The sequence below is a fragment of the Crotalus tigris genome, unplaced genomic scaffold, assembly GCF_016545835.1.
Source record: "Crotalus tigris isolate CLP2741 ecotype Arizona unplaced genomic scaffold, ASM1654583v1 scf7180000018092.420879, whole genome shotgun sequence".
Classification (NCBI taxonomy): domain Eukaryota; kingdom Metazoa; phylum Chordata; class Lepidosauria; order Squamata; family Viperidae; genus Crotalus; species Crotalus tigris.
Window position 1 is genome coordinate 176,383 of NW_024096818.1, and position 10,252 is coordinate 186,634.

General features: G+C 45.4%; 1 protein-coding gene across 2 annotated transcripts; it reads left to right on the plus strand.

Moving 5' to 3' along the window:
• The first annotated feature begins 4,266 nt into the window (after positions 1-4,266).
• On the plus strand, positions 4,267-10,252 carry LOC120309901 (GTPase IMAP family member 7-like). 2 transcript variants are annotated; one of them, XM_039347593.1, is made up of 3 exons: positions 4,267-4,317; positions 8,099-8,153; positions 8,740-10,252. In XM_039347593.1, the coding sequence occupies exons 2-3, from the start codon at positions 8,135-8,137 to the stop codon at positions 9,390-9,392; spliced, it is 672 nt and encodes a 223-aa protein (XP_039203527.1). In that variant the 5' UTR covers positions 4,267-4,317; positions 8,099-8,134; the 3' UTR covers positions 9,393-10,252. The 2 variants fall into 2 exon arrangements, with proteins under 2 accessions (XP_039203527.1, XP_039203528.1); XM_039347594.1 differs by lacking the exon at positions 4,267-4,317 and adding an exon at positions 6,457-6,944.

The window sequence follows — 10,252 nt, forward strand, 5'->3', positions numbered from 1 at the left end:
TAGAATAGAATAGAATAGAATGGAAAATAGAATGGAAAATAGAATGGAATGGAATGGAATGGAATAGAATAGAATATAGAATATAATATAGAATAGAATGGAATGGAATGGAATGGAATGGAATAGAATAGAATAGAATAGAATAGAATAGAGGAATGATGAATAGAATAGAGTACAATAAGGAATAGAATAAGGAATAGAATAGAATGGAATGGAATGGAATGGAATAGAATATAGAATATAATGTAGAATAGAATGGAATGGATTGGAGTAGAATAGAACAGAACAGAACAAATAGAATAGAATAGAATAGAATAGAATAGAATAGAATAGATTCCAAACTATTCGGTAACTCCTCCCTTCCGTCTAGAGCTGATGATGTTCCCTAGATGGGTCATGAAACATCTGGAAGAAAACCCCCAAGCTCAGAAAGCTCTGAGGATCCCACAGCCTTCCTCCTCCTCCTCCTCCTCCCCCCCCATAAACCCCCCCTTTCTTCCAAAGGTGATGATGTTCCCTAGTTGGGTCATGAAACGTCTGCAAGGAGACCACCCAGCTCAGAGAGCACCGAGGATCCTGCAGTCTCTGTCTTCTTCTTCTTCTTCTTCTTCTTCTTCTTCTTCTTCTTCTTCTTCTTCTTCTTCTTCTTCTTCTTCTTCTTCTTCTTCTTCTTCTTCTTCTTCTTCTTCTTCTTCTTCTTCTTCTTATTCTTCTTCTTCTTCTTCTTCTTCTTCTTCTTCTTCTTCTTCTTCTTCTTCTTCTTCTTCTTCTTCTTCTTCTTCTTCTTCTTCTTCTTCTTCTTCTTCTTCTTCTTCTTCTTCTTCTTCTTCTTCTTCTTCTTCTTCTTCTTCTTCTTCTTCTTCTTCTTCTTCTCTCCTCCTCCTCCTCCTCCCTCTCTCCTCCTCCTCCTCCTCCTCCTCCAATTGGCAGAGGAACCTAGACCTATTCCAAGAGGTCCCTGTCCAGTCTGTTCTTAAGGTCCCCTTTAGGTCCGTCCGGATGCCGTTATCCCCACCCCCCACCCCACCCCTCACCCCCACTCCCACTCGGCCCTAAGTCACATTTCACAGACTGGGGGTGGGAGAACCCAACAGGGAGGATGGAATCCATGGACCAAGTCCGAATCCGGGTCCCAGGAAGCCCCACCAGCCCTAGAAAAGCTCCTGAACCCCCCCCACTCCCACCCCCACCCCGGAAGGCTGGGAACAGGGGACCTTCGTCAACAGGTGAGCACTTCCTGATATCCCAGGTACAAACAGGGCCATGAAATGCACCTGGGCGCTGTGGGGACGAGGCGGGTCTCCCCCCCCCCGTTATCTGTTCTCTAAGATGAAACCTATTTTGATATCTCCGGAGCTGATAGGCGTGGGGCCAGCGTGGGAGGGCCCCATGGTCCACCGACGGCCAGCCGCTCCTAGATCCCAGGGATAAACAGGGCCATAAAATGCAGACACACCTGGGACTTGGAACCTCGTGATTTCAGAGACTGGGGTGCGGCCAAGAGAAGAGGGTGGGGTTCCAGGGCCCGGGTCACGGTCCAGCCTATTCTATTCTATTCTATTCTATTCTATTCTATTCTATTCTATTCTATTCTGTAATTCTATTCTATTCTATTCTATTCTATTCCTTATTCTATTCTATTCTATTCTATTCCATTCCATTCCATATTTTCTATTCTATTCTATTCTATTCTATTCTATTCCATATTTTCTATTCTATTCTATTCTATTCCATTCCATTCTATTCTCTATTCTATTCTATTCTATTCTATTCTATTCCATTCATATTTTCTATTCTATTCTATTCTATTCTATTCTATTCTATTCTATTCTCTATTCTATTCTATTCTATTCTATTCTATTCTATTCTATTCATTCTATTCTATTCTATTCTATTCTATTCTATTCTATTCTATTCTATTCTATTCTATTCTATTCTATTCTATTCATTCCTATTCTATTCTATTCTATTCTATTCTATTCTATTCTATTCTATTCTATTCTATTCTATTCTATTCTATTCCATCTATTCTATTCTATTCTATTCTATTCTATTCTATTCTATTTATTCTATTCTATTCTATTCTATTCCATTCCATATTTTCTATTCTATTCTATTCTATTCTATTCTCTTCTATTCTATTCTATTCTATTCTATTCTATTCTATTCTATTCTATTCTATTCTATTCTATTCTATTCCATTCCATATTTTCTATTCTAGTCTATTCTATTCTATTCTATTCTATTCTATTCTATTCTATTCTATTCTATTCTATTCTATTCCATTCCATTCTATTCTATTCTATTCCATTCCATTCTATTCTCTATTCTATTCTATTCTATTCTATTCTATTCTATTCTATTCTATTCTATTCTATTCTATTCTATTCTATTCTCTATCTCTATATCTCCTATTCCATCCCATCCCATCCCATTCCATTCCATTCCTTATTCTATTCTATTCTATTCTATTCTATTCTATTCTATTCTATTCTATTCTATTCTATTCTATTCTATTCTATTCTATTCCATGCCATATTTTCTATTCTATTCTATTCTATTCTATTCTATTCTATTCTATTCTATTCTATTCTATTCCATATTTTCTATTCTATTCTATTCTATTCCATTCCATTCTATTCTCGCAGGATGCCTCGTCCCCACAGCCAGGGTTGGCGGGATAGAAACGATGACATGTCACACTCACAACCAGCCACCCTGGCCCTCTTCCCTGGTGCTGAATGAGGGGGGGGGCAGACCAGGGCCTCTAAAGCGGCCCCCACCCCAGCGGAAGGAACTCTGGGGCGCAGTGGACAGCCGAGGGAGATAAGCGAGAAAGCAGGGAGGGGATCCTTTGCACAAAACGGTCACGCCAGGCGAAGGTGGGCAAAGATTGTGAAAAACAAAAGAAAGGCTGGATCGTGACCCCGGCCCTGGGACCCCGCCCTGTTCTGTTGGCCACACGCCAATCGACTTCGGAGAAATCACGAGGTTTCATCTTTGAGAAGCCACGAAAGTGAAACTGAGCAACATACGACAGGCGGAGCTTGGGGGTTTCCTTGCAGATGTTTCATGACCAAACTAGGGAACACCATCAGCTCTAGAAGGAAGGGAGGAGTTACCGAACAGTTTGGAATCTATCTTGATACAAATCTATTCTATTTGTATTTCTATTCTATTCTATTCTATTCTATTCCATTCCATTCTATTCTATTCTTTATTCTATATTCTATTCTATTCCATTCCATTCCATTCTATTCTATATTCTGTTCTATATTCTATTCTATTCCATTCCATTCCATTCTATTCTATATTCTGTTCTATATTCTATTCTATTCTATTCTATTCTATTCTATTCTATTCTATTCTATTCTATTCTATTCTATTCTATTCTATTCTATTCTATTCTATTCTATTCTTTATTCTATATTCTATATTCTATTCTATTCCATTCTATTCTATTCCATTCCATTCCATTCTATTCTATTCTTTATTCTATATTCTATTCTATTCCATTCCATTCCATTCTATTCTATATTCTGTTCTATATTCTATTCTATTCTATTCTATTCTATTCTATTCTATTCTATTCTATTCTATTCCATTCTATTCTATATTATATTCTATATTCTATTCTATTCTATTCTATTCTGTTCTGTTCTATTCTATTCTATTCCATATTTTCTATTCTATTCTATTCTTATTCTATTCTATTCCATTCCATTCCATTCCATTCCATTCCATTCCATTCCATTCCATTCTATTCTATTCTATTCTATTCTATTCTATTCTATTCTATTCATCATTCCTCTATTCTATTCTATTCTATTCTATTCTATTCTGTTCTGTTCTGTTCTGTTCTGTTCTGTTCCGTTCCGTTCCGTTCTATTCTATTCTATTCTATTCTATTCTATTCTATTCTATTCTATTCTATTCTAAAATGTTATTTCTATTCTATTAATTCTATATTTTATTCTCTTCTCTTCTATTCTATTGTATTCCATTCCATTCCATATTTTCTATTCCATTCTATTCTACCTGGGGAGGGGGACTCACTCCTGGCCCTCTCCATCAGACACATGTAAGGAGGGGACAAAAAGAAGGGGGGGCGGGGGGGGGAACAAGGAGACTCCGCCCATCCGGAGCGCCCCGCCCGCCCGCCCAGCGGGAGAGGACTTTTTTTTGGCCCGGCTCTTCCGCGGAGGAGCAGAAGCGAGTCGCAGCCCCTCGGCGGAGCCAGGAGAAGCGGAGGCGGCGAATCCCACCCACCCACCCACCCACCCATCCATCAGCTGCCTCCCGGAGGGGGGGTCTCAGGTTGGTGTCCCTCCCCTTCCTCCCCCCCCAGCCGCGCCCCCTCCCCTCGTCTCCGGGGCTAGAGAAAACGGGGAGGGGGCGCCAGCCATTCCCCCACCCTCCCGCAGGCAGGAGGAGGGTCGGGGTGGGAGGGGGGAGGGTCTCCTCGACCCCTCCGAGGATGAAATGTGGGGAGGGGGCTCCGTTTCAGGGAAGCCCTAGGGCTTGGGGTCCGGCAGGAGAGACGTAGAATCCCGAGAGTGGGGCTTCGGAGGTCCTCTAGACCGACCCCCCCCGGCTCGAGCAGCAGACCCCCGACAGAATCACAGAACGACAGGGTCGGAAGGTACCTCGGAGGTCCTCTAGTCCGACCCCCCTGCTCCAGCAGCAGACCCCGACAGAATCATAGACTGACGGAGTGGGAAGGGGACCTCGGAGGTCCTCTAGTCCGACTCCCCTGCTCGAGCAGCAGACCCCGACAGAATCACAGGAGGACAGGGTCGGAAGGGACCTCGGAGGTCCTCTAGTCGGACCCCCCTGCTCGAGCAACAGACTCCCGACAGAATGATAGACTGACGGAGTTGGAAGGGGACCTCGGAGGTCCTCTAGTCTGACCCCCCTGCTCGAGCAGCAGACCCCGACAGAATCACAGGACAGAGTCGGAAGGGACCTCGGAGGTCATCTAGTCCGACCCCCTGCTCGAGCAGCAGACCCCGACAGAATCATAGACTGATTGAGTTGGAAGGGGACCTCGGAGGTCCTCTAGTCCGACCCCCGGCTCCAGCAGGAGATCCCGACAGAATCACAGGAGGACAGGGTCGGAAGGGACCTCGGAGGTCATCTAGTCCGACCCCCCCTGCTCGGGCAGGAGGCCCCGACAGAATCACAGAGTCGGGAAGGGGGGGGGCTCGGAGGTCTTCTAGTCGTCGAACCCAGGCCCCTCCCAGCTCTATTCGGATTTGCTTGAGCTGCGGGGGGGGGGACTACAAGACCTCCGAGGCCCCTTCCGACTCTGTTACGCTATGGTTACTGCCTCTCTTCCTCCTCCCCCCCCCACCCCACCCCAGCTCAGCTGCTCCGGAGCGCCGCCTCTTTCTCGCTTCCCGCGGCCGCTTCTCCTCCCGAGGAGGGGGGCTGGGTCAGCCCTGAGACCCGGTTGGCTGATGGGCCAACGCCGGGAGAGACGGCTGGCGGTCGGGGGTGTGTGGGGTGGGGGACTCCAATGAAAAGGCAAGTCTTCCACTTAGGCAAGAAAAAAACCCCAAAGGGATAGAGGATAGAATAAGAATAGAACAGAATAAGAAATTGGAATAGAATAGAATAGAATAGAATAGAATAGAATAGAATAGAATAGAATAGAATAGAATAGAATAGAATAAGGAATAGAATTAGAATAGAATAGAATGGAAGAATAGAATAGAATAAGAATAAGAATAGAATAGAATAAGAAATTTGAATAGAACAGAACGGAACAGAATAGAATATAGAATAGGAATAGAAAAGAATATAGAATAGGAATAGAATAGAATAGAATAGAGTATTAATAGAATAGAATAGAACAGAATTAGAATAGAATAGAAGAATGAAGAATAGAATAGAATAGAATAGAATAGAATAGAATAGAATAGAATAGAATAGAATAGAATAGAATAGAATAGAATAGAATATAGAAAAGGAATATAATAAAATAGAGAATGAATAGAATAGAATAGAATAGAATAGAATAGAATAGAATAGAATATAGAAAAGGAATATAATAAAATAGAGAATTAATAGAATAGAATAGAACAGAATAGAATAGAATAGAAAATGGAATAGAATAGAAGAAGAAATTAGAATAAAACAGAACAGAATAGAAGCTGGAAGGGACTTTGGAGGTCTTCTAGTCCAGCCCCCGACTGGGTGAAATCAGGTTTTATAGCAGTAACTGGGATGGGGAATCTCGGAGTCTTAACAGACAATCAATTCAATGGGAGCCAGCCAAAAAAAGCCTTAGCAATGCTGACTTGCTTTAAGAGGGGGATTCAGCCAAGATGGCATGAGGGACTAGCACCACTTTACAAAGCTTTAGCAAGGCCACACCTAGAATACGGCAACCAGTTTTGTGTGTGTGTGTGTGTGTGTGTGTATAATTAATTTTTATAAGATAACATTCTTTAGTATTTCACAAACAGCATATTGTCTGGATTCACGTGTTTTTTTTAAAAAATCCGTAATGATTAGCTTCTATATTTTCCTAATCAATGTGTTCGTTAATAATTTCCTTCTTCAATCTTCTCTTCTCATTTTTTCTAGCCACTGATAAAATTTCTCCCGTCTTCTGAAGGACACTGCGTCTTCTTTCTCTTTCCTCTGCCATGTCGACCTGTTCATTTCTGCACTGTCTTAAGATTTACTTGATTAATTCTTCCGCCGTGGGTAGATTTTCATCTTTTTCCCCCGCAATATCGAACGAATGCTACTGTTGCTGCGGACAATATGTGTAAAATGAAGTCTGTGCGTCCTTTCTCACCGTTTCCTACTACTATGCTGAACAAAAAAACAATTCTGGCTTAAAATCTATGTGCTTTTGAATTGTTTTCTCTAACCTTACCTCTGTTTTGGACCAGAATCTTTTCAGCTTTAGGGCACGTCCACCTGATAGGAGAGTAAGTACCTGCAACCAGTTTGGGTCTCCCCCACTACAAAAACAAAAAAAAAGACGTTGAGACTCTAGGGAAAAAGCGCAAAGAAGAGCAACCAAGATGATGAGGGGGCTGGAGGCTAAAACACACGAAGGACGGACGGACGGATGCAGGAATTGGGAATGGCCAGTTTTGGGAAGAGAAGAGAAGGACCCGGAGGGGGGGGGACATGATAGCCGTCTTCCAATATTTGAGGGGGTCTCACAGAGAGGAGGGGGGAGTCCCACCTCTTTTCCAAAGCTCCGGAAGGCCAGACCAGGAATAACGGATGGAAACTGATCAAGGAGAGATTCTAGACTAGACCTAGAAATAAGGAGAGATTGTTCTGACCGTGGGGACAAGTCGGTCAAGGTTGCCTTACCGACGTCGTGGGGGCTTCAATCACCGGTCCATCAGAAATGGTGTAGGGTCTCCTGCTTGAGCAGGGGGTTGGACTGGATGACCTCCGAGGTCCCTTCCAGCTCTGTCCTTCTGTGATTCTGTAAGGGTCTCCTGCTTGAGCAGGGGGTTGGACTGGATGACCTCCGAGGTCCCTTCCAACTCTGTGTTTCTGTCAGGGTCTCCTGCTTGAGCAGGGGGTTGGACTGGATAACCTCCGAGGTCCCTTCCAGCTCTATCCTTCTGTAATTCTGTAAGGGTCTCCTGCTTGAGCAGGGGGTTGGACTGGATGACCTCCGAGGTCCTTTCCAACTCTGTGTTTCTGTCAGGGTCTCCTGCTTGAGCAGAGGGTTGGACTGGATGACCTCTGAGGTCCCATCTGACGCTGTCCTTCGATGATTCTGCAAAGGTCTGCAGCTTGAGCAGGGGGTTGGACTAGAAGACCTCCGAGGTCCCTTCCAGCTTTATTCTGATCGATTGGTTGAGGAGGGCTGGAACTGCAGCGGGATCGGCTGAAGCATCCGCTTTGGGGATCAATGCCCACCTTTTTCCGAAGCCACAAAGTGGGTGGGGCAGAGAGGGATCAGGACGACTCTGCCTCAGTGTCAATGGGGGGGGTCTCTTTTAACCCCCCCTCCAATTCCTGCCTGTATCTTCCGGGGGCGGGGGAGAAAGTTCCCGTCAACATCTGAGCAAGACCCGTCTCTCCTTTGGCTGAGCCCGTTTCTCTTTTCCTGCAGAAACCGTGACATTTCTCCTGCAGGAATCTTCTGGAAATGGCTGGAAGCATCAAAGGTAAGGTTTTGCCTCTCCCCCGGGGGGTACAGTAGAGGGAGGGGTCTCATTGTCCTGGGTGGAGGGACAGGCTGTGATTGTTCCGGAACCCAAACTAAGATGCTTTGTAGTTCGGGTCCAGACGGCATAAACTCAACGACAAAATGGTCGTAAAAGAAATATTTATTCCAAGGAATTCTTAGCAGAACGTACTTTCTCAAGATGCGTCCGGATGTGCACACTTGTCCATTTTACGAAAGCAAAAACAGTAATTCCTTCATATCGGCTTTAGCGTGGTTGTAGATGCTATCCCTCCATGCATCCCCTGCTGGTTTTACACAAAGGCATGCCTTTACCCAGACACGTAACAGGGTGTCCTGCCATAACTTTGAAACTCCTCCCACTTAACTGGGTAATTATAGGAGTCACTGAACAGCTAAACTACATTACCCATAAGCCATCTCTTAAGGAGACAGCGCTTAACCCTTTAAATGCCAAACATTCTAACATACAGTTCCCAGCTAACTGGCTGGTCCAGCACAGGGATGATGGCTGTACGCTGATGACCGGCTCCCCTTTTGTGTCTCCTCACCCCTTTGCGTTGCAGGGCCCGAACGGAGGATTGTCCTGGTGGGCAAAACCGGCAACGGGAAAAGCGCAACGGGAAACACCATCCTAGGAGCCGACATCTTTGACTTTGGGATGTCCTCTAAGTCGATAACGCAGACGTGCCAGAAAGAGGAGACGTGGTCGAAAGGCCGGAAGATTGTGGTGGTCGATACGCCAGGCTTTTTCGACACCGAGGTCCCCAAGCAGGTAACGGCTGCCGAAGTGAAGAAGTGCGTGAGCATGTGCGTCCCGGGCCCGCACATCATTCTGCAGGTGATGCGTCCAGGCCGTTTCTCCCAGGAGGAGAAAGACGTGGCTGGGCTGATCAAGGAGATCTTCAGCTTGAACGCCAAGAATTACATGATCACCTTGTTCACCCGGAAAGATGACCTAGAAGGGCAAACCCTGGAGGAATTTCTCTCCAAGGGAGACGCCTCACTTCGGGAACAGCTGGCCCAGTGCGGGAACCGCTACCTGGCTTTCAACAACAAGGCCAAAGGTGAAGAGCGGGAGGAACAGCTGGCCGAATTGATGACCATGATTGATGAGCTGGTGGAGAAGAACAAAGGGGCAAATTATTACACGGAGGCCATGATGAAGAAAGACGAAGAGAAATATAAGGTGAAACACGTCTGGTGTTCTATTCTCTAACGGACACCGGAAGACCCGCCGAAGGCAGACATAAACGACATCAAAGAGATATATGGCTTCTCTTGGTGTTCTCTTCTCTAATGTAGAGGTCCCCAACCCCCAGTCCGCAGCATGCCAGCAACCTTTCCACAAAAAACAAGCAAAGCTCCATCCGCAGGTTGCAGGCAGCACACAAAACCACATCCTCTCTGGTCCGCGGAAAAATCTGTCTCCGCATAACCGGTCCCTGGTGCCCAAAAGATCGGGGACCTCTGCTCTAATGGACAATGGAAAGTCTCTCTACTTGATCCTCTGCTCCAAGGGGGCCACTCTGCCCTGTGTTTCCCCCCTTCTGCTCAGAGTTCTAACCCAGCCCAAGACGCCGAGTCAGAGATTCGTGGCGGAGTCACCCTGAGCCGATTCCTTCTGCCGAGAACCCAGTTTCTCCCTTCAGATGACAGGGCCTGGGAAGTTCCTGCCCTCAATCGGCCCCACAGCCTATATCTCTGCCATCCTGAACCCATGTCCCTCTGGAACTACACTCCCTTTGGGACTTCCCACTCATCAGTCCTTCAAGGTAGACGAGACCAGGAAACCGCCATCACAAGAAATGTTAAAGCTTGGCTCGATTCGATATAGAGAATACCAACAGAATCCTGAAACTGCCTCCCCTTCGCTCCCGCTGGCACCAAAGAGCATCAAGGCAGGGCAGCCTTGAGCTTCTTTCTCACCCGTTCCTGTTTTCCCGGGGTGAATTCACATTTTCCTTATACGGCTGTCACATATTTCCCGCAAAGCTGTCCCTGTACTCTTCTATGTCGCCTTCCTGTCTGTTCTTCTTATGAAAACCTTTTTATTAAATCTCCTCCTCGCTTTGGAAA